This window comes from Triticum aestivum, chromosome 7B (genome assembly GCF_018294505.1).
Source record: "Triticum aestivum cultivar Chinese Spring chromosome 7B, IWGSC CS RefSeq v2.1, whole genome shotgun sequence".
NCBI classification, from domain to species: Eukaryota; Viridiplantae; Streptophyta; class Magnoliopsida; order Poales; family Poaceae; genus Triticum; species Triticum aestivum.
In genome coordinates, this window is record NC_057813.1 from 319406582 (window position 1) to 319433512 (window position 26931).

Below are 26931 nucleotides of genomic sequence, written 5' to 3' on the forward strand. Positions count from 1 at the left end.
AAGAGTTCAAAGGACAACATGAAGTCCAACAAACACATAAGAATGAGATTAAAAGCTGTCAGAAAATTAAGAAACTCCGGAGTGATAGCGTTGGAGTATGTCCATACAGCTAAGAATCTGGCAGATCCCTTTACAAAAGGGCTATCACGTGTTGTGATAAATAGTGCATCTAGGGAGATGGGTATGAGACCCACATGAGTTGCCATGGTGGTAACCCAACCTATGTGATCGGAGATCCCGTGAAGTAGGACCTGGGAAAACAAGCCAGTGGAGAACTGAGGAGAGTACCTATACTAACCCACTCCGTTGGAGATGCAATACTCTCAATACTGTATGGAAGGGTGACTATTGTCTTAATGTGTTCCGAGGCTTATGTAAGCAAGATGCTATCCTACATAGCGATCTTTGGAGGAACACACCTATATGAGCCTAACTGCTGGTCACAGTCTATGAGATTGGGGTGATCTCTAGTAAGCTCATGAATAGGCCAGGAGTGTGACTTATATGCTCCACCCGAGGGGTCAGCCTTCGGCAACCTAGTACTGGTAAGACATGTGGTGAAGCTTCTTTACGCCAAACTGACAATTCAAGGCATGGTCCATTGTTCAGTTGTGAAGGAGTGTGGCTACTTGCTCTAGGTGAAGCTCAACCTTAACGGGTCTTCACTGAAACACTAGTATATCGAAACAGCAATTGGAACAGAGGACACAATGGGCCCTCGAGATCTGGTGGGGGATTGCTGAAATTTGAGATGGGCCTTAAGCCCATATAGCAATTTCTGAAAAACCTCTAAGGACCCATGTGGGTTTATTGGCACTAGGTGGAGGTGGGAAGTTTAGTCCCACCCCGGAAGTGGAAGAAGAGTTGGACCTCCTTATAAGGGTGGCTCTTCTACATGCTATTGGAGCTTGAGAAGAGAAGAAGCCCTCGCGCGCTCCTCCTCTACCGCCCGCCTCGCCACGCCACGCCTCGTCACGACGCGCGGCACCGCGTCGCGGGTTGCGGGAATGAGCCGAGCCGAGCTCACACCTACGCGCTTATTTTTGCCAGTCACTTACAGAGAGTTTCTGACAGCTGGGCCATGATCTGAGACGTCGGATCGTGGGTTGTCACGGATTCGGACGTGGGTCGAGCCCATGCAGCTGCGCCTATATAAGTGTGCGGTGTCTCCTAACCCTAGCCGCCACGATCAGATCACATCTGCTCCATGCGAACCGCCCACCATCATTCCTTTGCTGCTGCTGCCGCCGGTGACTCCATCCCGTCCGCCGCGTACACTGTCGACGGGAGAGCAGGTCTCCGAAACCCCGTCTCTCCGATTCCTGTATGGGAGAGAGGCGAATAGGTTTTTGGGAAGCGACTACGCGACTGCTCGTTGTTCGTCTACTTCCTCTATGTCTGCGTCGCCCTCATCATCACCATGTCCACCGACGCCGAACGTGCCGCCGCCGAGAAGGAGAAAGTTGAAGCCAACAAGAAGGCCGCCGAGGGTGCCGCTGTTGCTGTCACCGCCGTCACGGCTTCTGCATGGCCTACTGGAGGGTATAACGCGTTTATCCCTCTCCTGATTATTACCGTATTAGCAGTACTAACATCATGTGTAGATTTGTCTACTGTTTGCGTAGTACGTGCTTGTTTAGATCAGTATCAGTATGTCGTTCATCATGTCAATGCCATGCTAGTCATATACTTATGGATTAAATTAGTCGAAAAATTGCCTATTTACTCAGCAGTCCATAGTAACAAGGCAAACAACTATAAATATATTTCCTTTTCTTTTTTGCCTTTTGAAATGTGAATTCAACACTACGAAAGAGGACCAAGATCAAAAGTTGATCAAATGAAATCCTAAACAGTGTCGGTATCATATGTTAAATTCATAAATTAGGCATACCATGGTCACAAAATCATTTGTACTTCTATTCTCGTCATCGATTTCCCTGTCAAAACGATCTCCTCGATTTGCACTGCATGGAGGAGCAACTATCAGATATCTAGACTTCATATTATCATTCCAGTAGGATTGTAAGTATACAGTACCTTCTTCCAACTATGAAACGTACTACAATGCCTTTCTCATCTTCTAGTTTCTTCAGCAGTGAACCTGCACGCATAAGTAAATTTAAACCACAAAGACAACAGAGAGCATTTCTTACCAACAGTAAGTTTTAAAACTAAGGAAACAAATGGAACACATTTTACTATCTTTATTAACTGAAGATCAGCATTGCCAGAGTGTCATTTTGAAAATAAGTAGAACTGCAACATTTGCTTCTAGATTTTGTCCAATACCTACCAATGCCAAATGCATAAGTTTTGTTCATAAAAGTTTAGTAATTTTACACAAGACCGGCTCTGACCAGGTCATCGAAGTATATGTGGATTGCCTAACCTTCATCAGTTCGGATTTTTGGTTCTATTGGTTGGTGCATGAAACTTGACATGGTATCAGAACTAAGGGATCTTGGGTTTAAATCTCGGCTTTCACAATTAAAATTTAAAAAAACTTTGGCCTCTTTCTGTCCGTGTTTAGGCCTTATCGAGCCACGAGTTAAGAGAGCGGGGGGGTTGAAGTATATGGGGATTGCCCAACCTTCTCCATCAGTTCGGACTTTTGCTTCTACTGGTTGGTTCTTGAAACTTAATAATTTATTGATTTATATTCTAGATACAACTTAAGAATTCCATATGTTGTACTTAAAATCTTACAGCAAGCGGTGTTTATAGGATCATCAAAATAGGTACCATGCTTTTATGTATGGCATTACCTTGCATCAAGTTTATTTAAGTAGCAGTCATATCAACAAGCAAACAGATTGCCAACATTCTGATGATTTGACATGATACAAAAATATCTGATAACTAACCCAGGAACTGGTAAGCCCTAATTTGTCTAATACGCACTACCCATTGACCAGTGTTCAAAACGAGAGGATACCCCGCGTGTTGCTGCGGGAATTGGTTGATAAAATTTGGGTTGATAACATGAGAACCAAAATTAAAAAATACATATGACTTATTATATTTGATTATGTATAGTTGTAACAGTATTTATTGAATATAAGTAGAATAAACTGAATGGGAAAAAACATCCATGGTTAAATGTTGTGGTGGGTCATTCCCCGTGCATGATTGAATGTTGTGGTGGATCTTTTCCCATGCATGATTGCATGTTGAGGTGACCCTTATCCCATTCATAGTTGTATGTTGAGGTGGCATGCTTGCATGTTGAGATAAATAAGTTAGTGGGGATAACTCTCTTAGGTATATAGGATATCGGACAGAACAGACCGATAAATCCTTCCTAGGTGTGTCACTGAGTAGCCGATTAACTGATTTATCGGCCCATTCGCCTATTAATCCTTTACTCGCCAACCGACCAAGCTGTTACCAGTAAACGATTTTCTGAACATTGCCAGTATCACTATAAGCACTTTATAACTTGGCGATAACCTCTAAAGTACAAAATAGATTACCACAGTGATTATATGAAGAAAAAAAATTAAAATGGAGGTTGCACCCCCAATTACATGAATTAATGATCATGGCTTATAAGACATGCACTATGAAGTCGTACCTGTCGGAAGCCATGATTTCCTGACAGCTTCACGGTAATTTTTTCTGCCAAAGCTTGTCATTATCCCAATAACAACCAGAGGCTTCTTCCTAGAATGAGTCGCATTTGTCTCAGAGGTATATTTGCCAACAAATCCTTCATGCTTCGCTGCAGCCAACTCCATCTCAAGTGATGCCAACCTCTTGCCTTGCTGCCTAAACATTAATGCCCTTACTGAGTTACTACTATAGCTCAAAGTTCCAACTATCACAATAGAAAATCTGCAACTATGAAGAACCAGCTCCAATTTACTTGCAAAAACAGAATAATGAACAATGTAGCATGGCATTCGACTATTTGTCAGCGTGTACATTAAGAAGGCAACATCTGCATAGTAATGGGTCCTGCTAGGTCACAGTTACCTGCATGAAACAACCTTCAAAGTATCGTCCACTGATATTGCAGATCGCCCCTGAATTTGACAGAACTCGTATGCTTAGGTCACACCAAAAGGCAGCTATTGTTCTAGTTCTGGAAGGGATAATCGGATCTGAAGCAACATACCTGGCCAGTTCGCCTGTCGAGCTCTTTTATCAGGTAAACCCGATTCTGTGCATCCTGCCACAATCTAACATTTGCAAATGTCAACAAAGTTTCCCTCTCGAAGGTCAGCAAAAGGTCAAAAACCAATAATTTATGGATTATACTAGATAAAAACGAACAAAAGATATCTGCTCTTTTATCAGGTAAACGTGATTCTGTGCATCCTGAGACAGTCTAACATTTGCAATGTCAACAAAGTTCCCCTCTCGAAGATCAGCAAAAGGTCAAAAACCAATCACTTATGGGTTGCTTCATAGAAACGAACAAAAGATATCTCCCTCCCTCTATCTAGAGGATAAATGATATATAAAACAAAACAGAATAATCCCAGTTTAAGCAGTGGCACTAGAAGACCCACTTAAGCTTCCCAGACACACAAACTACACATTTCTTCCGCCAGAGCAATTCATGGATTCAGAATTCCCCATAACGGTAAACCCGCAGAAAAAAAAACCTTGCAGAGGGATCAGGCGTGAGCATTTCAAGGAGCCGCTCAATGCGTCGAGCGAGCAAGCGGACTCACCGGCCAGCAACGTAGAAGGATGCCATGGTGGCGAACATGGCGAGCATCATCGCCGACATCGGCGACCGCATCGCCCCAGTGGCCGATGGCGCTTGCCGCCGCAGGCCATCCCGGATCTGCATCAGGACCTCGGTCCCCTCCTTTCCCTCGGATCCCGCGCGGCACGCGTGGGACTGGACACTCCGCTCCGCTCCACCGTGATCTCAGCACTGCCGGCTCGCCATGGCCTCTGCCGTGGAGATCCCTGCGGTGCCCTTCCCAACCCTCCTTCTCAGTGACCAGCGCCAAAAGGTTTCTTCGAGTTCTGGAAGCTTCTGGAAGCTGCGGGGGAGGTGGCGGAGGTCGACTGGCTGAGGAAAAAGACTGGCTGAGGGGAAGGGAGGTCGTCAGGTGGGTGCTGCCGGTTGGTGCGTTGCGGACCGTTTTGGTGGTTCTTTTTCGTTGTTGCAGCGATTTGGATTTCAGAGAAATCCCCTGCTATTCAAAGGCCGAGGATCAGAATAGGGATGTTTCTATTGAGTGCGGGCTTATGGCGGCCGAGCACCAGGCAGGCATTTATCTTGCGCGTTCATTTGGGCCTTGGGATGTGCAATCCGTCAGTTCGGGCCAGGTTTGTGCCAGGCCTATAGGATGAAATACGGTCCGGCATATGACTAGCTCTCACGTAGGTGTATCCTGTTCGGCCCATTCCTGGATTCTGTTTCCTGGTTCTGCCAATGATCACATGACCTGCACCAGGGAAATTTGGCCCATGGGCTGGTTCGAAACAGCACAGCTCGTCCTAATTGATGACCCCCTGTCGCCGCTACAGGAAATCTAGTGGATCAGAGCGGCGCCACGGGACAGAATCCCCATTCCATCCCCTTCCTCTACGCACCCGCCTGCGCCAACGATGGCGCCTCCTCAAAGTTGTTCCAGCGGCGCCTCGAAGCTGTTCTGTCGCCATGTCTACCAATGGCTTAGAGTTAAATAGGTACACGTCTTCTCCTCCACCAATTTTTCCCCGGCGAGCATCTTCGCACCGATGGCGGAGCGCCGCTTGCCATGGTAAGATCTGGACTCATGTAGCTAGATTTGATTTTTTGCAGGGCCATTGACGGAGATGCGGTGTGAAGCTCTCCGGTACTGCCGCTGGAGTCTCAGGATTCCATGAGCGCTGTAGGTATGGAGGCGGTCGCCGCCGGCGAGCCACAGGCCATCGGAAAGGGAGCCACATATGACGTTTGCTCCGAGGCGACCAGCGGCTGGACGCGAAGGTTAGTCAGGGGGGCACCATGTGCATAAGAATTTTTTTTCCTCGTCTATTTTGGCGATTGTTTAGCACGAACCTTGATTTGTTTTGCCAGACTATGACTATATTGTTCGATCCGGCGGTTAGCACACCTTCCTTGGATTGCTGTGCAGTATAGATGGCAGTTGTTTTATCTTGTGAGATGTAGATATTAGAAAGTAACATGCATTTGGTATCTAAATAGGGTCATGAGATGGAAAAAATGTGCAAGCCTAGGTTAATTCTGTTTTGCTTGGGGGATTGACTTCGACAGCATAACAAGTTCGTTGGTTTGCAGATGCGTTAGTCTCTAGTCAATTACCGATTTACTGTGGCATCATAATGCGTTTTGTTCGTTTGCCAAGTTGAAACTGTTATCTCAAGTCTTTTAATTTTCATACTGAAGGAAGTGGTTTCGGGCCTACATCCATTAGCCAATTACTGATTTATTTGTGTCATTTTTAGCGAGCTGGATTCGTTTGTTTCACGCAGTGGTGATAGCACTATAGATAAAAGAGTTTTAGTTTATAGGAGTTGGGTCGCTGCGCGAGCTGTGTGTTCTGTTTTGGATTTTTGTTTCGCTGTTCGTGTGGGATAAAAATGAATCCATGGCATATGTATGTGTTGTTTTTATGATTTTGCAGGTGAATTAGATTTTTAGAATACTGGAATCTGTATTCAGTAGTTTCAATTTATATGGTTTGTTTGAGCTAAGTTTTTAGGTTTGTTAGGTGGATGGATGTAGCGATTGTGCCTGACGTTTTTGGTGTTGATATATTTTTGTTTCGGGTGTAATTGAGCATTTTCATCCATGTGTTTTTCCACAAAAACACTGTCTGCAGGGTTAGGATTGGGAAGGCACCTGAGGAGAGGGAGATGAACCCTGATAGGAAAACAGCACTTGAATTGTCAGTTCGCGCTTATGCAGAGACAAAATCTGGGCCAGTCATCAATCCAACAATTGGCACATCTTTTGACTCATTGGATGAAGCATATGAGTTCTACAACCTCTATTCATGGGAATATGGTTTCGGCGTGAGGCTTGCGAAAAGCAGACTGAATGTTAATCGGAAGAGATGTATGCAAGAAATAATGTGTGCTTGTGCGGTATGTGCACTCATATGTCAATAATTCAGTATTGCATTAGTTATTTTTTCTTCTATGATTCGATCTGTTATTTTGTTACAGTATTGCGCTAGATAACCTAGGGTAATCTCTAGCTAACATTTGTTTTGTACTTGCTACCGTGTCTGCAGGGCAAACCAATGAGGGAAAACAGTCGATCATCAAGGTGCGGGTGTGAAGCCATGATTAGATTGCTCCGTTCAAATGACAACGGTTGGTACATATCAGAGTTCAAATCTGGCCATAACCACCCGTTGTCTGTGACATGTGGAGAAAAATGCATTGAAAGTCACACAGGCACATCGATAGGTACACGAAGGATCTGGTGAAACAACTCCGCGATAACAATGTTGGTCTTGGGAAGGTTTTCAGCATTGTTGGGAGTTTTTTTGGCTCAGTTGAAAATGTGCCATTTACAAAACGTTCATTGAAGACACTGTGCAGGAAGCTGAACAAGGACCAGTCAGACTCTGACGCTATGAAAACAATGGAAATTCTGGCTGATATGAAAGCAAATGATCCTGACTTCAATTACACCGTGCAAGTAGATGAAGACAGCAGGATAAAAACACTCATGTGGGTTACGAGTAGGGGGTGCGATCATTATCGGTATTTCGGTGATGCAATTACATTTGACACAACATACAGGACCAACCTATATGACATGCTGTTTGGTCTCTTCGTTGGTGTCAACAATCACTTTCAGAGTATAATCTTTGGAGGGGTCATGATGAGAGATGAGAAAGAAGAATCTTTCAAGTGGGTGTTCCGAGAGTTCATACGTATGGTTGGTGGGAAGCATCCACAAACTATACTTACAGATCAAGTGCGCTCTATGGAAATTGCAATCGAGGCAGAAATGCCAAACACAGTACATCATTGGTGCAAGTGGCATGTCCTGAAAAAAGCGAAAGAGTCAATGGGTGTGCTTTGGAGCAAGAACAGTGAATTCAAAATGGAGTTTCACAAGCTTGTTCATCACATGACCACGGAAGAGGAATTTGAGCAAGGGTGGCAGCAGATGTTGGACAAGTACTCACTCAAGAAACATCCGTTTCTGACACAGATATACGAAGTCCGGCATAAATGGGCTAAACCATATTTTATGGGTGTCTTCTGTGCTAAAATGACCAGCACCCAAAGGAGTGAGAGCGCAAATCACCTTCTGAAGGGGTACGTGCCTCCAGGGTGTCCAATGCATCTGTTCCTCAAGCAATTTGAGAAGCTTCAATTTGACCGGCAATCTGAAGAAAGCTTCCAGGAGAAAAGAACATCACTGGTAAAAAAACTCCATACGTTGCCCGTACTTTCTGACGGCTTGAAACAAGTTTTTCAGTACATACCCTCCCCAGTTCCAACTCTTGATCTTGCTAATGTCATTAAGTGCAGCCCAGAAATCTATGGATATATAATCATGTTTGGAGGTTGGAGCCAGCACATGACCGATTATAAAAATAACAAATGCAATCTTGAAACAGTCCTACTGTACTTGGGAGGACGCTTCTGATATAGCTCCAAGCAAAACATTTTCAGCTGCTTTTAGGCTATGTGTGCCTTTGTCGCTGAATGTTACTGCCATTCGGGTGTACTCGATCCAGGCTTCTGATGGCTCGACACCTTCGCCGTTTATATCGAATTCACCGGAGGGGATGCCAAAAACATAATTAAGCTTCTGTTCGAACAGTTCAAGCACGCCCTGTTCATCAAGGTTGATTGTGCTGGATTCTACATGCACTCGGTCCATTAGAAAAGTGCTATACTTCAGATTAATCTTCTGCCATGCCTTCACATCTAGAACCCCCCCAAAACCAGTCTCCATAACTAGTTGCCGCTTGAAATCACTGAACTTGGCAACAACCGAACCAACTTTGAGCAATGAAAGCCTGGAAGTAAAACATGGTGTCCCTGGCAATCCAGTGGAACCACCTGAACCATCCTCGTCGCTAACCCAATCTTCCGGGGATTGGTCACTGTTTTCTACACGATTAATCACCATAGCAGCTTGTATCCCACTAAATAAATCTGTCATCCTCACTTCTCTAATTGCCTCAGAGCAAAAAACTTCTGCCTACGCGAACAGAAGCGAGCTAGGGATGAGCAAGACACCACGAACAGAGAAGGATACGACACCACAACGCCAACAAAATAGGAGGGGGCGAGGGTGGGTACCTTTCGGGAGAACTCTGCTGCCGTACGCCGCACACCGCTGGCCAAGAATCAACCTCGTCGTCGCCTGGACGCCTGGGGGGCGAGGGAGTCGGTGCTCCGGCTGGCTCCTTCAGAAGAAAAGCAGGGGAAGAACAGCGGGGGATGGAGAGATGAATGCCGAGGGCAGGGGTAGATGGAGACAACTTTGGGTGAGGTGACGGCGTAGTAAATTCCAATGAGATACATGACCCTAAAAAGAGAACCAGGATGCGCGGCGAAAAGTTGATGCTGCGCAGCGGGCATCACGCATAATAACTGAACTGGCTAATGATATCTCTATGGTTATTAGCGGCCGTCACACCTAAAACCTGAACGCGTCGTCTACTTGCAATGTTCCAACCAAGTGTTTAACTTGTGTTAGTTAACAATCATCACATGACATGCATCATGGCAAATGTACTGCACGCACGGGGCACATCTTACTAACCCACACACTTGTCAATATCATGGGCAGTACCTGAAAATTAGTGAAACAAAACAACTTGTTTGGTTCAGTACGGCGAATTGTACCTAAAGGAAACCAACTTGCGTGTTAGCTGGTCGTCAGAATGCCACGTCGTCCCGATTGAAGAAAATTGTGGCTGTGAATCAGCAACGTTGCTCCACAGGGGAAATGCACTTCGCACATGTCTCCGCCGTCCCCCGGTCGAACAAGTACAGCTGCCCAGAGTTCTGGTCGTACATGTCAGCTGCGAGACAGAAGCCTATAGACTTTTGCATGTGTGGGACCTGGCTCATCCAATACAGGCCAAAAATAAATGAAATACGCGAGGGATACGCGGCGAGGGGGAATCCACATGGCGTTTGCACGGCCTAGATACAGGCCTGCCTGGTGCACGGCCGCTGTTCGCATTTTCCGTGCTTCTATTTGACTACCTAGTAAGCAACGCACATTAATATTTAGACAATATATTATTTGCACGCGGATATTAAGTATGATATTATCTGTGTTATAATTTCTGTGATTATGTGAATAGTTAACGTGTACGTGCAATGCACGTTAATTTAGAAGTATATTAAATGCATGCTGATATTAAGTAGTAGGATATTATTAGCACTATATTTGGCATGAAATTAACGGCACAATAAATGTGTTGAGCGCTCGATATTGAAGCAGTCTAAGTCATTGGATTGACATGATTTGATGGCCGAGATTAATTGAATCTGCCTCTTTGGTTCTTTTTATATTGGTACAGATACAGATATAGATATAGATATAGATTGATTATAGCAAAAGAAAGAAAGAAATCATTTTCTCTGACCCAGCGTGTTACTACTATCCTAATTTGGTTAGTTTGGGCCCCTCCTCAAGCCACGATGTGGGGAGGACCGACTTGCCGCTTAGGCGCCTGGCTCTATGCCGTTCTGGACTCCTCCTCCTCTTTCTAGATTTATCCAAATCCTTCTCCCTCAATCTTTCTTTCCATGCATCCAATCCTCAATCCTCCGTCTCTGATTTCCCATCTCCATTATGCTTCGTTTACTTCCCAGCCGGAGCCCCAAATTCCTCTAGATCCGTCGGAGGAAGCCATTCCCCCTTCTTTGATCATGGACCGGACGAATCCGAGGCCGGAATCCAATCCACTACTGCTGCGAGGTCATGGAGATCCTAGTTTACCTCCGCCTGGATCCTCTTCGGTTCAAGCCCCCATAGAGGCCATGCTTTCTTTGGATTTGCAGGCACTCAATCTGCAAGATCCAGAAATTGCCTCTGTTCAAGCAGCCCAAGAAACAATGGAGCTTGGAGCAGATGCGAAGTTCAACATGCTCATCATTCTCGCAGCCACTGGAATGAGTCCAGCTAGAGTACTAAATTTGCAAACTCTGCAACAGGCAATGGCCAAAGCTTGGAGAAGTAATTATCATGGGATATCTCAGGTATCAAGGTCGATGTTCATGGCTCATTTTAGAACATTAGAAGCTATGATGTTTGTTATCACAAGACAGCCTTGTATTATGGGTTCTGATAATCTGTTGTTGGAGTGGCTCGATCCTTCTGATGAGGCAAAAGAAAAGGAGGACTATCGGTTTGACACTATATACGTCACCATCAGGATTTACGGGGTTCCAAGAAGTTTCAGATCAATTCAATTGCTTAGAAGTATTCTGGAACAGGTGGGAGAGCCATCTGAATTTCATCCACTTCATCAGGGTATGTTATATGCTAAAGCAGAGTATATGTGGGGTACTGCTAGGTTGCAGATTAATAGTCCAATTAAGGATAGGATTATGGTCAACTTTCCAAATGAATCATCTGGCTTAGCTTATCTGTTCTATGAGAAAATTGGGAGAATCTGCACTTTCTGTGGAATTATGTTCCACAATGTTCAGGGATGTCCTCTCAGGAATCAGATTATCTTAAACAGGCAAAAAAGAGGAATTTCTACTACAGATGTTCCATCAAAGAGATTTGGAGAATGGATCAATACTCTAGAGCTCATTTCTCAGTTTGATACAGCAAATAGAAGTTCTTTCAATCCAGTTTTCAGTTCACATCAGAATCCTCAACTTACTAGATTCCAACGTTTATTTGCCGAGGAGTCAAAAAGAAAAAACTCGACTTCGGTTGCTTGCCCAACAGAATTCAGCAACGAAAAAGATAATGAGAAGTTAGCCAGAAACTACCATCAGAAAGGTTCAACTTCACACACTAAAACTTCAACTATAAAGGAGTCACATAACATTTACCATGGTGGCAGCCAGATACCAATTGATGTTTACGACAGAGATCAGACTCAATGTGGTCTGGTTGTGGGGGGATCTAATGGAAACCATCCTGACACGATTCAACTAGTGGATGTTGAAGGGGCTCAAAACATCAATATGGCGGCCAGTCAGTTTGAACAGCAAATAGATTCAGGACAAACTATCAACACTCAACATGCAGAGAACGCTTCAGTACATGAACGACAATCATACCAGCCCTCTCAGACCTTGGATATGGTACCTTACACTCCTAGAGAAGAATCAAATATTCTCCAAAAGTTTGGGTCACACTTAGGCCAGCAACATGATAGGTACAAACAGGATACAGGATCCGCAGCTGCCTCTCAGCATGATCATTCTATTCCAGCTTTGTTGCCTGAAAATCCCAGTGTGCAAGGCATAACTGCAACTCAAATCACTCAGGCCTTTGCGACTACTGCCTTGCCGATTTCCAACGCTCAACATTCACCTACTATTTCTGTCCAGAACCATAGCCACCAATCCAATCCAAATCCTTCTGAATTATATGGTTCTCCTCAGTTGTATCCTAGTTCTAAGCGTCCATGCTCCTCCATTCTAGGCCCGCCTCCGCCACCACCAAAGAAACGCTTTCCCCGACAGAATGCTCAAGATAGAAGCTCCCTCTCCTCTGATGTCCTCCCAATGGACCAGGAAGTGCATGCTGCAGAGAGGCCTCCATCTGTTCTTGGTTGCAGGCCAAAATTAAGAGGCAGCCGCTGGGATATCCCTCCTGGAGGTGGATCGTCAAGTTTCCAAGCCAATATACAGGGGAGTCGCCGCGTTTGGATCCGTGGACAGCACTCTACTTCTCCTCGGGCTTCATATGACCATTCCAGGCTTCGATCGCCTTCGCCATCTCTTAGTGCAGATGTGTTTGATCACCATATCCAGGTGGGTATGGGTGATGATCGTCCTGGCAATCTTTCCGGAGTCTCAACTCCAGTTCAAGATCAAGATGATCCTACTACTGTTCGAGGTAGTAACAGAATGGATATTGAGGAAGTTCAATTGGGAGAGTCTATGGACTATGACTGGGCAGCGGCGCATGGCCCTAACGCGCCTCGGTCAACATGAGACTAATTGCATGGAATTGCCGAGGGATGGGGCGAGGCCTCGGCAATGAAAGAATGACGTACCTCGCTAAGCTCATTCACTCCACAAAAGCTCAGGTAACATTTGTTTCTGAAATTAAATCTTCCAAAGTTAAAGCTCGAGATCTTAATAATCGTTTTGACATGCGTGATAGCATTGTAGTTCCTTCAAGAGGATCCTCTGGTGGTCTTTGGCTGATGTGGAATGATGAGCTTCAAGTTCATGTGCATACGGCTTCCTTCTATGTTATATTAGCAAACGTTGTACATATTGCTACGGGTAGGGATTTTGGGCTTGTTTGTATCTATGGTGATCCATATCATAGACAAACTGATGTGATTTGGGATCAAATTTCTAATTTTGTGTATGATAATCCTGGCAAGCCTGTATTATGTATGGGAGACCTTAACGAGCTTTTGTATGATATGGATAAAAGTAATGTTAATGTGAATCATCGTCGCTTGCATGCCTTTCGTGCTTTGATTAAGAACTGTGGTTTTTTTGATTTGGGATTTTCGGGGCCTGCTTATACTTGGACAAATAGAAGATTTTCTTCCAATCCTACTTATGAAAGGCTTGATAGAGGATTAGTTAATCCTGATTGGTGTGATGAGTTTCCCCATACTAAAGTTCTGAATCTTCCTATTATTCTTAGCGATCATGCTCCTATCTTTATTACCACTGAAGGTCAATACAAAAAACCTAAGCAAACTTTCAAATTTGATAATTGGTGGCTGAAAGAAAATGATTTTCAATCTTTTGCAAAGAATGCTTGGGCCTCTAGTACAAACAGAAATTTTTCTGCTCGTACTAACAATCTTGCAGGTGCTCTGAAAGTGTGGTGCAAAAAGAAGAAACCTTTACAGCAGGAACTCTCCAGCCTAGAAGAACAAATCAACCGTATTCAAATGCAGCCTCTATCCATGCAGGACCATCAACTGGAATCAGCACTCATTGTCAGGTATGAACAAAATATGTCGAAGCTTACTGATTTCTATAGACAAAGGGCTAAGAAGAATTTTGCAACAAAAGGGGACAGGAACACAAAAATTTTTCATCATGCGGTGCTTAAAAGAAGAAAGAAGAACACTATAGTTTCAATAAAAGATGAGAATGATAACATTCACTTCAATCCTCAGGCCATTGCAAATACTTTTGTTAGCTACTTCAGATATATTTTTGCTTCTCCTAATGTGAATGTGGGCAGACCTTTTCTAGCATCCAGGATCATTTCTAACAGCCATGACTACACGTATAGCATACCAGATAAGGAGGAGATCCTTAATACTCTCAAGGATATGAAGATAAACGCCTCTCCTGGACTCGATGGATTCAATGTAGAATTCTATATTGCCACTTGGAGCTGGATTGGTGATGATGTTACGACTATGGTAAGGAACTTTTACCAAACAGGTATAATGCCTTCGCACATTAGTGATACTCACATTGCTCTTATTCCTAAGAAGTTAGTTCCTCGAATTCCTTCAGATTATCGGCCTATAAGTCTTTGTAATGTCATTTACAAAATCATTTCCAAAACCTCGGCCAATAGACTCAAACCTCATCTCCCTGATTATATTGATCATTCTCAACAAGCTTTCATTGAGGGTAGACGCATATCTAACAATATCATCTTGGCTCAGGAGATAACTCATTCGTTTGCTCTTAAATCTTGGAAACAACAAGCTTTCTTGCTTAAAATTGATTTGGCTAAGGCTTTCGATCGACTTGAATGGAATTTCATCGTTTCGGCTCTTTCGCGAAAGGGGTTGCACGGTCATTTCATAAATTTGGTGTATGCTTGCATCTCTTCCCCAAGGTTCTCAGTCATTATTAATGGCCAGCCTTTTGCAAATTTTCGTAGCAATAGAGGTTTAAGACAAGGTTGTCCCTTATCGCCTTATCTGTTTGTTCTTGCTATTAATGAGCTTTCTTTAAGCCTGCATGATGCTATGATACAAAATCAACTGTCTGGCATTTCTCTTGGTCCAAACTGTCCACCTATTCATTCAATGCTTTTTGCTGATGACTTGTTAGTTTGTGGTAATGCCACAGTTCAGGAAGCTGCCCAAATGGCTCATCTCATCAACCACTTCTGTTCCCAATCAGGTCAGACTCCAAATTGGCACAAATCTTCTATTCTTTTTAGTGCTACTGTCTCCCAGTCTCTAGCCCAACATATTAATAATATTTTCCCAGTTACCCTTATTGATAGTACATCAACTCACCTTGGCCACCCTCTCATCCTTCCTGCAAAGGACCGTGCTTCGGCTTACAACTTTGTTTATGATAAATTCAAGAATAAGCTTCCCACTTACAAAGCTGATAAATTATCCCATGCTGCTAGACTTGAGCTTATCAATTCGGTGTTCGCTTCCATACCTGTTTACTATATGTCCAATATCCTCTTTCCAAAAAAATTCCTTGCGAAGCTCACGGCAATCATTCGTAATTTTTGGTGGGTTGGTGTTAGAGAGGAAGCTAGTGCAAGAGCTTTATGTCTTAGGGCTTGGAAAGATATTTGTACTCCTAAAAAAGAAGGTGGATTGGGAATCAAAAACATGTTGGCTATGAATCAAGGTCTCCTTCTTGCGGCTGCCTGGAGACTTGCTGAAAATCCAGAAAGCCAAGTCTATCAAGTTCTCCGTGCTAAGTATTTTCCTGATTCTTCCATTTGGAGAGCTACTCCGAATACTCCGAAATCTGCTTTCTGGACTTCTATTCTCAAGGTCTTGCCGATGCTCAAGGAGCATTCTTTTTATCAGATCACCCAAGGCAACATTTCTATTTGGAGCTCACCTTGGTGTACCACTTGGGAGAACATATACGATCACCTTATTGTCCAACATAGTGCTTTTATTTACCCGGCTAAGGTCTCTGATCTTTGGCTTCCAGGCCAAAAACTTTGGAATTCTGAGTTCATTACTAACCTTTTTCAGGAACCGACTGCTTCGGCTATTATTGCAACTCCTATAGTTCTTGATGATAGTAGGGATATCCTTTGTTGGAAGCCCACTCCTTCTGGTAAGTGCAATTCTAAGAGTACATATAAGTTGTGTTTACAACAAATTCATAATTTGCAGGTAAATCAACCAAGACAGGTGAACCAATCAACCAAAGATATTTTGCAGCAAGTCTGGAAGCACAAATTCATGGCTCCAAGGGTTAAAACTTTTGCGTGGCGCTTACTTAGGCATGCTCTCCCAACTGGTCTTAGAGCTGGCAGGTTTTCCTCTCATATTTCTTCTACATGCTCTAGATGTGATTCAGATGAAGATGAAATGCATCTTTTCTTTCTTTGCAACTTTGCTAGAGCCTCTTGGTTCGGACACCCCTGGTATATTAGATCTGATATTCTTGCTCTCAATCATAATTCTGTTCTTGATATTATTCAGGTTCTAATTAACATGAACCATCCGCAATCATCTATTCCTAATATATTTACCTTCTTGTGGTGTTTGTGGAAAGCAAGAAACGATGTTCTTTTTTGTAGGAAAGAATCACATCCCCATCAGGTTCACCAAGCTGCTCTAGCCATCGCCTCTGTCCAAGATATACAAGATCCCCAAGAACACCTAAATAGGGAGCTGCCTTCATCGAAGGAGAAGCAATCTACAACCATACTCTCTCAAGGGCAAGAACAAGTACAGCAAGGCTCCACCCTCAAATCTGACTTGGCTATTTCAGGTACCAAAATATATTCAGACGCTTCTTGGCATAAGAAGAATGTGCCTGGGTATGGTGGTAATCCGGCTACTGGTATTGGTGTTCACATCCTTTTCCCTGAAGAGGGTTCTGATTCAAGAATAATGATTCAAGCCTCTACTCATGATGTTTGTTCACCTCTTATTGCTGAAGTTTATGCACTTCTATTTGCTGCTAAAATCTCTTGCAGGCTTCAACTTCAGCAAGGTTCTTTTCTCACTGACAATCTTTCATTAGCAAAGATGGCTGCTTCAAGAGATATCAATAACACCAACATCAGCTGGAGGTGCAGACAACCAATTAGCGAGTTCTTTCAAATCTCCCTTTCTCTTAATGCTGTTTATCACATCTCTAGGAATACCAATGGAATTGCTCACAATTGTGCTCATCAGGTTCTCAACTCGAGAGTAGAACCTGTCTTTAGTTGTTCACGTTCCTCTCATGCCAATGTACCTTGCCCTTTTCTGCAGTCCCTTCTCAATTTTCAAGTTCAGGGCTATGTAATTCATGTTGTACATTGTCTATGAGTTGAATGAAATTGTGGCGCTTGATGGCGCCTTCCTTGTGTTCAAATTTTTTTTTTTCGTTAGTTTGCAAGTAATAAAGAAGGGCTATTTAATTGCTCCAATTAGTGCGAAATGGAGAATAGTGTTTTGGGAGCAATATGCATCCAACTGAATCCACATACGTTGCATATGGTACAAATATATACTCTTCGCTTTTAAAAAAGATACACTTCTCGGATAATGTACATCATTACAAAGAATAGTGTAGTTGCAACTTCTTGTCATGATGAAGAGGATGTTGTTCATGGCCACTTCTTGGAGGTCCTGAGACGATGATCGACTCGTTTTTGTGCCGTCAACTCGAATGAGCTGGACCTGCCGCAAGTGGACGGTGAATCTCTGGACCTGCCCTTCACTGAAGATGAAGTTTGTCGGCTGGTCAAGCCCTTCACAGGGGAGTTTTTCAGATGTTGTTGGGGCACGATCAAGGCGACATTATGCGCGCCATGGACAAGTTCTTCCACATGAATGATGTTGGTTTCGTGGAGCTCAACATGGCAAGGTTGTTTCTGCTTCCAAAGAAAGAAAACCCGGATGAAATCGGGCACTTCAAACCAATAAGCTTGGTGCACTCTGTTGCAACTCATCTCTAAAATTCTATCGATGCGCCTTTCTGACAAGATGAACGAGTTAATCTCTTGCGCTATGAGTGCTTTCTATCCAGGAGCATCCATGACAATTACCTTCATGTCTGAAATGTCGTCTGAGCCATGCATTGCAAGAGGAAGCCACTACTGCTATCCAAATGGATATTGCCCGTGCTTTTGACGCGGTGTCTTGGGAGTACTTGCTCAAGCTGCTTCGGGCCATAAGTTCCAGTCAGCGTTGGGAAACTGGGTTGTTACCATGTTATGCACCGTATCTTCCGCTATCAGCCTTAATGGTCTTGATGGCACCTTGATTGCGCACCGGAGGGGCCTTAGGCGAGGGGCCCACTATCACAGTTCCTTTTTATCCTGGTGATCAGCCCCCTATAACAAATCCTCTCGCCGTTGAGCGTGGCAAGCTCTCTCGTCTGCCTGGGAGGGGGCCTAATCCGTGGGTCAACCTCTATGCTGATGAGGCAATTGTCTTCTCCAACCGAGTGAAGACAAAGATCGACACATTGCTGCTAAGGATGGCAATGGGTAGGGTATGGGGCGGGTAGAGCAATACCATACCCATTCCCATGTAGTTAATGGGTAACAAATTTTACCCATACTCGTACCCATGGGTATGAAACTTTACCCATACCCATACCGATGGGTACCCGTGCCCATTGGGTACCCAATGGTAGATCAAATAGTACACAAGTTATTCACGGTACATTCATCTATAACACATTTTACAAAAGAACACCGATCTCAACTCAATAATAGATACACGAGTACATGGCAATTATCTCAATTCAAATTTACAATTGGTGACAACTTTATCATAGATTCAATAGCTCACAGTTTTAACATATGTACACTTGTGAATCATGAATACGTTTCACAATTCATTATAAATGGGTAGGGTATGGGTATATCCATGGGTAAAAGGCTATACCCATGCCCTACCCATGACTTAGCGGGTAGGGTATGGGTTGTACCCGTGGGTATAAAATTGTGCCCATACCCTGCCCATGCGGGTATGGTACCCGTGGGTACCGTACCCATGGATAAAATTGCCATCCTCTACAGATTCTGACAGATTTTGGTCATGTCTCTGGTCTATGCACAAACCCCTTAAAATCATCTGTAGCACCCATCCGCTGCTAGGAGCTGAGCCTTGACGACATCTTGTGAGGTTTTGGGGGTCAGCGTGTACGGTCCTGAAAGCACATTTGCTCCCTTGGTGGTTTTGGTAATTATGTCAACATACATTTTGTGGACTAATATCTTCATCTAGTATATTTCAGGAATAGTTCAACATTGGCTTATGAATGGATTCATAAGTGGACCCCTCAAGCTACAAAGGATAGGTATTGGTTATGCAAGAACACCCTTCAAAAGTCGTGAAATATAAAGCCAATATATTATCACGAGAAGTCAAAGGCATGAAAATATTGCAACTCAGTTTGCACATATAAGTGAAGCTCTTATTAATATCAAAAGTTTGACAATTCATATCATTAAACCATACCAACATTGATGAACCATCACCAAGATTAGAGGTCATATCAAAATGATTAAACATTGGCATAATTATTTTCAAATTCATTTGACCCAAATCTGATTTATTCCCTGATTCACATGATTCTTTTGCATCAACAGTTAATTCAATGGGGTCACTCAAAATTGTTTGATCACATGGCAAAGTCAAATCATCAACATATTCCTCTAAAATAGCTGGTGTGATCAAAGTAGTAGGTAGCTCATCGCATGGTGCATCTAAATTGGCAAGACATTCATCATACTGATGTGGAGGTGGAAGATCAGTATCTTTGTCATTACCTCTTATGATCAACTCAGATGATGTAGGCACTCTCGATGGTGATGTGTCACATGGTGGAGGGGATGTAGTCCTCACAACAACGGATGTGGTTGTCGTAGTATGCCTAGTAGTTGAAGGGACAACTGTATCAACTCTTGGAATGTGCACCTTGCGATTGTTTTCCTTGTGGCCAACACGTTGTTTTATTTCCTGTTCAGCTTTGCAAGCAAGATGGAACAAACGGTCCATAGGATAACACTCTTCATGCATTAGTATCTCCTGAATATCATGGTATAACCCTCCCCAAAATCTATCCATAAAATCATCTTCAGTTTCCTCTAAAAAGGAGTGCAACAAGGTAGTTTGTAAATCATCATAATATTTTGTTACGGTGTCACTACCTTGTTTTAAATGTTGTAGTTTTTTAATCATGCCACGAGTATAATATACATCTACAAATATATCTCTCATGACAAGTTTTAAATCATCCCAAGTATTAGGTACATATTCAGGGTATAACCGACAATGTTCACTCCACTAAACAATAGCAAAACGAGTGAATGTACCAACCGCGAGCTTAACTTTTTTATGCTCAAAAAAATTATGCGAAGCAAATATAGCATTTATTTCAAACTCCCATTCAACGTATAAATCAGGCTTAAAACGACAATTAAAAGGTGACATGGAAACAAGAACCTGATCGTGTGCATTCTGATGTCTTTGTACCTCTTGTGATGGCGGTTGTATTTTTTGAGGTGATGACACGTCTCCCACGATCGATGAAGCCCAGCTGACTCTGGAACCTGCCATGATTAGTAGAAACAAGAAACAAAATCCAAAAATAATGTTCCTATGAACTACTGGGATGTGGTGGTAAAAGGCTTACAATAGAGCAAAAATCAAAGTCTTACAAGTTCTTACCATGCAGCAGGTGGTGACCGGCAACCAGCGGTGTCAAATAACTCTAAAAGTTTGGTAAAGCGATTGCCAGGTGAACGTATGTATGCACGATGTAGAAATATGTGGACCTGGGTTGGCTTTATATATGTGGAAAAAAATGCTACAACCACGTTAATTAATGCAAGCTGAAAATACATTTAAAGTGGTCGAGTGCTGGTCCTAGGACTAGACCGTGCTAGAGACGCGAGCCTAAGACAAAGACGAATTCATGGGCGGAACCAAAGTGAAAATACTAACCGCTAGATCAAAAGAGGATAGTCAAACAAGTAGTGCTAGAAAATCACGTAACCTTTTTCTTTGTCTCCCCTTTTTTTTGCCTCACAACTTTCAAGTAGTAGTACTACTAGTCATGTGTTTGTTTTTTTCTCAAAGTTCACTCTCCAACCGGACCAAAAATATCAGCACTATCCAAACATCTGCTCCTTTATTTTCTACTCAAAGTCCAACGTGGCAACCAACAGCCAAAGCAACACAATGAATTTCTTCTCTCTTCTTTCAATTATTTTTTTCTCACTTCAAGAAGAATCAAGCTCCAGCGAACGAATGCTTATGGCGGCATATGACAATGGCGGATGGATGATGGTGATGGCCGTCAATAATATATGCGGCGGCGAAAGATGTCAATGAAGTGGATGATGGTGTATATGGATGCGGATGCGGCGTGAACAAAACATGACTAGAACTCGAAACTCTAAAAGTTTAGACACTAAAACCAGCAACTCAACACACGATGCAACTGAGAATTCAACAATGCAAAAACTAAGTGATAATAGCGAAAGGCTCAGACTGTCTCGGACATGGATGAACTAATCTAACTTTTTTTGTGGCTTTTTCTTGGACTCTTAGTATGAAGGATAAATGCGATCTAGACTATGGAAAACTGGAAAATCTCATCGAGCAACCTGAAAACTGATACCACTTGGTAGAGGCGGGGGTGTCCTGATCTTTTGATGAGATGATAACTATCGATTTGGTGGAGACGACTTTGACGATCCGACTACAAACGTGCACGACGTTGCGCCTTAGCAATCGCTAAACCAACTCCGAGAGGTTATTGACCACGCCGAAGCACGATCAACCTGACCACGAAGGTCTATTCCTGCAAGCGATCGAAGAACAAGCAAGAATATGATTAAGCAATCTGAATATTGTGAATATGTATGAAGTATTGATAAGAGTGGGGTTTCATAAGTGGTCTTGGTCTGGTCGTTGGACACAAACGAAGTACACGAAGTTGCAGCGATGGCTAACTTTTAACTAAATAAAACCCAAGTCTAAACGATGCCTTAAGGGTTGTATTTATAGGGAAAAGAGAGGGGATTTCATCCACCCTTGGCAAGGTGGGACTAAAACACCTCCTAAGTCGTTTCCCCTACAATGTGGACTCTAAAAATAGATTACATGGGCCTGGCCCAAAATAAGGTGGCGCAACACCAATAATAAGCTATGGCCGAAATTTATGAAAGGCCATCTTGTATATTTCGTCCATCTTCTTGTATGTCATCATGGTGGCTTCAAAGTTCGAAAATCTCCATTTGAACCTCCATTCTTGTTCTCTTCGCACGCACCTTCATCTCTGTGCTTGACCATGCTCCAATGTTCATCCTTCTTGTCCGTGCTAGGCCCTTCAATCGCAAGCAACACAAATGTATCTAAGTTAGGCAGCATCATATTCTCATAAACACTAGAAACATTACCAGGAAACGAAAGTACCTGATAATTTAATTGGCGTATGCGAGCTCTAGCAATTGTTCCAACATGGGATATGGGTGTAACTGCGGTAGCCATGTCCTCATCATTCAAGACTCTACAAGTTAAGTGATCAGTGATCACATTGAGTCCATAGGAAAGCCAATACTATTAAAAGGTGAGGTTTTGATAACGCATCATTCGCTCAAAGTGCTTAAAGATATTGCTCCAAAAACCCTTCATACGTCTCCAACGTATCTATAATTTTTGATTGTTCCATGCTATTATATTACCCGTTTTGGATGTTTAATGGGCTTTACTATACACTTTTTATTATTTTTGGGACTAACCTATTAACCGGAGGCCCAGCCCAAATTGCTGTTTTTTTTTTGCCTATTTCAGTGTTTCGCCGAAAAGGAATATCAAACGGAGTCCAAACGGAATGAAACCTTCGGGAGAGTTATTTTTGTAACAAACGCAATCCAGGAGACTTGAAGTGGACGTCAAGAAATAAACGAGGCGGCCACGAGGCAGGAGGGCGCACCCAGGGGGGTAGGCGCGCCCCCACCCTCGTGGGCCCCTCGTGGCTCCCCTGGCCAACTTCCTTCGCCTATATATATACTCATATACCCTGAAAAGATCTAGGAGCACCACGAAACCCTATTTTCACCGCCGCAACCTTCTGTACGTGTGAGATCCCATCTTGGGGCCTTTTCCGGTGCTCCGCCAGAGGGGGAATTGACCACGGAGGGCTTCTACATCAACACCATAGCCTCTCCAATGAAGTGTGAGTAGTTTACCACAGACCTTCGGGTCCATAGTTATTAGCTAGATGGCTTCTTCTCTTTCTTTGGATCTCAATACAAAGTTCTCCTTGATCTTCTTGGAGATCTATTCGATGTAATTCTTTTTGCGGTGTGTTTGTCGAGATCCGATGAATTGTGGGTTTATGATCAAGATTATCTATGAAGAATATTTGAATCTCCTCTGAATTCTTTTATCTATGATTGGTTATCTTTGCAAGTCTCTTCAAATTATCAGTTTGGTTTGGCCTACTATATTGATCTTTCTTACAATGGAAGAAGTGCTTAGCTTTGGGTTCAATCTTGCGGTGTCCTTTCCCAGTGACAGCAGGGGCAACAGGCACGTATTGTGTTGTTGCCATCGAGGATAAAAAGATGGGGTTTATATCATATTGCTTGAGTTTGTCCCTCTACATCATGTCATCTTGCCTAATGCGTTACTCTGTTCTTATGAACTTAATACTCTAGATGCATGCTGGATAGCAGTCGATGTGTGGATTAATAGTAGTAGATGCAGAATCGTTCGATCTACTTGTCGCGGACGTGATACCTATATACATGATCATGCCTAGATATTATCATAACTATGCACTTTTCTATCAATTGCTTGACAGTAATTTGTTCACCCACCGTAATACTTATGCTATCTTGAGAGAAGCCACTATTGAAATCTATGGCCCCCGGGTCTATTTTCCATCATATAAGTTTCCAATCTATTTTATTTTGCAATCTTTACTTTTCAATCTATATCATAAAAATACCAAAAATATTTATCTTATTATCTCTATTAGATCTCACTTTTGCAAGTGGCCGTGAAGGGATTGACAACCCCTTTATCGTGTTGGTTGCAAGGTTCTTATTTGTTTGTGTAGGTACGAGGGATTTGCGTGTAGCCTCCTACTAGATTGATACCTTGGTTCTCAAAAACCGAGGGAAATACTTACGCTACTTTGTTGCATCACCCTTTCCTCTTCAAGGGAAAACCAACGCATGCTCAAGAGGTAGCAAGAAGGATTTCTGGCGCCGTTGCCGGGGAGATCTACGCACAAGTCAAGACATACCAAGTACCCATCACAAACTCATATCCCTTGCATTATATTATTTGCCATTTGCCTCTCGTTTTCCTCTCCCCCACTTCACCCTTGTCGTTTTACTTGCCCTCTTTTTCCCGTTCATCTCTTTTTCGCTTGCCTCTTGTGTGCTTGTGTGTTGGATTGTTTGTCACGATGCCTCAAGATAATACTAAATTGTGTGACTTTTCTAATACCAATAATAATGATTTTCTTAGCACTCCAATTGCTCCTCTTACCGATGCTGAATCTTGTGAAATTAATGATGCTTTGTTGAATCTTGTCATGAAAGATCAATTCTCTGGCCTTCCTAGTGAAGATGCCACTACTCATCTAAACAACTTTGTTGATTTGTGTGATATGCAAAAGAAGAAAGATGTGGATAATGATATTGCTAAATTGAAGCTATTTGCGTTTTCACTTAGAGATCGTGCTAAAACTTGGTTTTGGTCTTTGCCTAAAAATAGTATTGATTCATGGAATGAGTGCAAAGATGCTTTTATCTCTAAGTATTTTCCTCCCGCTAAGATCATCTCTCTTAGAAACGATATTATGAATTTCAAGCAACTTGATCATGAGCATGTTGCACAATATTGGGAGAGGATGAAATTAATGATTCTCAATTGCCCTATACATGGATTACATTTATGGATGATCATACAAAAAATTTATGCCAGATTGAATTTTGCTTCTAGAAATCTTCTAGATTCGGCCGCGGTTGGCACTTTTATGGAAATCACTTTAGGAGAAGCTGTTCTAGAAATTTTCTAGATTCGACCGCGGGAGGCACTTTTATGGAAATCACTTTAGGAGAAGCTACCAAACTCCTAGATAATATTATGGTTAATTATTCTCAATGGCACACCAAAAGATCTACTAGTAAAAAGGTTCATGCGATAGAAGAGATTAATGTTTTGAGTGGAAAGATGGATGAACTTATGAAATTGTTTGCTAATAAGAGTGCTCCTATTGATCCTAATGACGTGCCTTTGTCTACTTTGATTGAGAATAATAATGAATCTATGGATGTGAATTTTGTTGGTAGGAATAATTTTGATAACAACGCTTATAGAGGAAACTTTAATCCTAGGCCGTTTCCTAGTGATTCCTCTAATAATTATGGTAATTCCTACAACAACTCTTATGGAAATTTTAATAAGATTCCCTCTGATTTTGAGATTAGTGTTAAAGAATTTATGATTTCCCAAAAGAATTTCAATGCTTTGCTTGAAGAAAAATTGCCTAAGATTGATGAGTTGGCTAGGAACGTGGATAGAATTTCACTTGATGTTGATTCTTTGAAACTTAGATCTATTCCACCTAAGCATGATATAAATGAGTCTCTCAAATCTATGAGAATTTCCATTGATGAGTGCAAGGAAAGAACCTCTAGGATGCGTGGCAAGAAAGATTGCTTTATAAAAGTGTGTTCTTCTAGTTTTCATGACAATATGGATGAAGACTAAAAGTGATTGATGTGTCCCCTATTAAATCTTCATTTTTCAATATGAATCTTGGTAATAATGGGATTGGAGATGAGTCAACTTTAGTTAAAAGGCGTCCCAATGATTCAGAGTTTTTAGATCTTGATGCAAAAATTGGTAAAAGTGGGATTGAAGAGGTCAATACTTTACATAGCAATGAACCCACTATTTTGGATATCAAGGAATTTAATTATGATAATTGTTCTTTAATAGATTGTATTTCTTTGTTGCAATCCATGTTAAATTCTCCTCATGCTTATAGTCAAAATAAAGCTTTTACTAAACATATCGTTGATGCTCTAATGCAATCTTATGAATAAAAACTTGAATTAGAAGTTTCTATCCCTAGAAAACTTTGTGATGAGTGGGAACCTAGTATTAAAATTAAAATTAAAGATCATGAATGTTATACTTTGTGTGATTTGGGTGCTGGTGTTTCCACGATTCCAAAAAGTTTGTGTGATGTGTTAGGTTTCCGTGAATTTGATGATTGCTCTTTGAACTTGCACCTTGCGGATTCCACCATTAAGAAACCTATGGGTTTCTTTTTGTTGAAAATAGGAATTATGTGCCCGTAGATTTTATTGTTCTTGATATAGATTGCAATCTTTCATGTCCGATTATTCTTGGTAGACCTTTCCTTAGAACGATTGGTGCAATTATCGATATGAACGAAGCAAATATTATATTCCAATTTCCATTAAGTAAAGGCATGGAACACTTTCCTAGGAAGAAAATAAAATTACCTTATGAATCTATTATGAGAGCCACCTATGAATTGAATACCAAAGATGGCAATACTTAGATCTATTCTCGCTTTTATGCCTAGCTAGGGGCGTTAAACGATAGCGCTTGCTGGGAGGCAACCCAATTTTATTTTTGTTATTTACTTTTTGTTCCTTGTTAGTATTAAATAATTCATCTAGCCTCTGGTTAGGTGTGGTTTTATGTTTTAATTAGTGTTTGTGCCAAGTAGAACCTATAGGATCATCTTGGGTGAAAATTAATTTGATCTTGCTCAAAACAGAAACTTTTGCGCGCACGAGAATAATTTTAATAAATCACAGAAACCTGATTTTCAGTTGATTCTTTTTGTAGAAGATTAATAGACAAATTTCATAGGACTTCCCGTTTTGGTAGAATTTTGGGGTTC

General features: G+C 42.3%; 3 protein-coding genes across 4 annotated transcripts in view; 2 read left to right on the forward strand and 1 right to left on the reverse strand.

The window, feature by feature from the left end:
* The window catches only part of LOC123156741 (hydroxyproline O-galactosyltransferase HPGT1), a 29845-nt gene extending 24666 nt beyond the window's left edge, over positions 1 to 5179 (reverse strand). The window contains exons 1-6 of one of the 2 annotated variants that reach the window (XM_044574914.1): positions 4683 to 5179; positions 4121 to 4184; positions 3979 to 4028; positions 3578 to 3771; positions 2041 to 2104; positions 1895 to 1967 (exon numbers count right to left, since the gene is read on the reverse strand). In XM_044574914.1, coding sequence (XP_044430849.1) covers positions 1895 to 1967; positions 2041 to 2104; positions 3578 to 3771; positions 3979 to 4028; positions 4121 to 4184; positions 4683 to 4804 — 567 coding nt within the window. In that variant the 5' untranslated portion in view covers positions 4805 to 5179. The remainder of the gene's footprint in view (positions 1 to 1894; positions 1968 to 2040; positions 2105 to 3577; positions 3772 to 3978; positions 4029 to 4120; positions 4185 to 4682) is intronic. The other variant, XM_044574915.1, reaches the window with a different exon arrangement.
* Positions 5180 to 5487: 308 nt separating this feature from the next.
* Positions 5488 to 8763, forward strand: LOC123156742 (protein FAR1-RELATED SEQUENCE 8). The gene is made up of 4 exons (XM_044574916.1): positions 5488 to 5655; positions 5771 to 5938; positions 6795 to 7059; positions 7209 to 8763. The coding sequence occupies exons 2-4, from the start codon at positions 5832 to 5834 to the stop codon at positions 7404 to 7406; spliced, it is 570 nt and encodes a 189-aa protein (XP_044430851.1). The 5' UTR covers positions 5488 to 5655; positions 5771 to 5831; the 3' UTR covers positions 7407 to 8763.
* A 4538-nt stretch (positions 8764 to 13301) lies between these two features.
* LOC123156740 (uncharacterized) lies at positions 13302 to 17374 on the forward strand. Its single transcript, XM_044574913.1, has 2 exons — positions 13302 to 14495; positions 16044 to 17374. Exons 1-2 carry the CDS (start codon positions 13302 to 13304, stop codon positions 17334 to 17336), a joined length of 2487 nt encoding a protein of 828 aa, XP_044430848.1. The 3' UTR covers positions 17337 to 17374.
* Positions 17375 to 26931: the final 9557 nt, after the last annotated feature.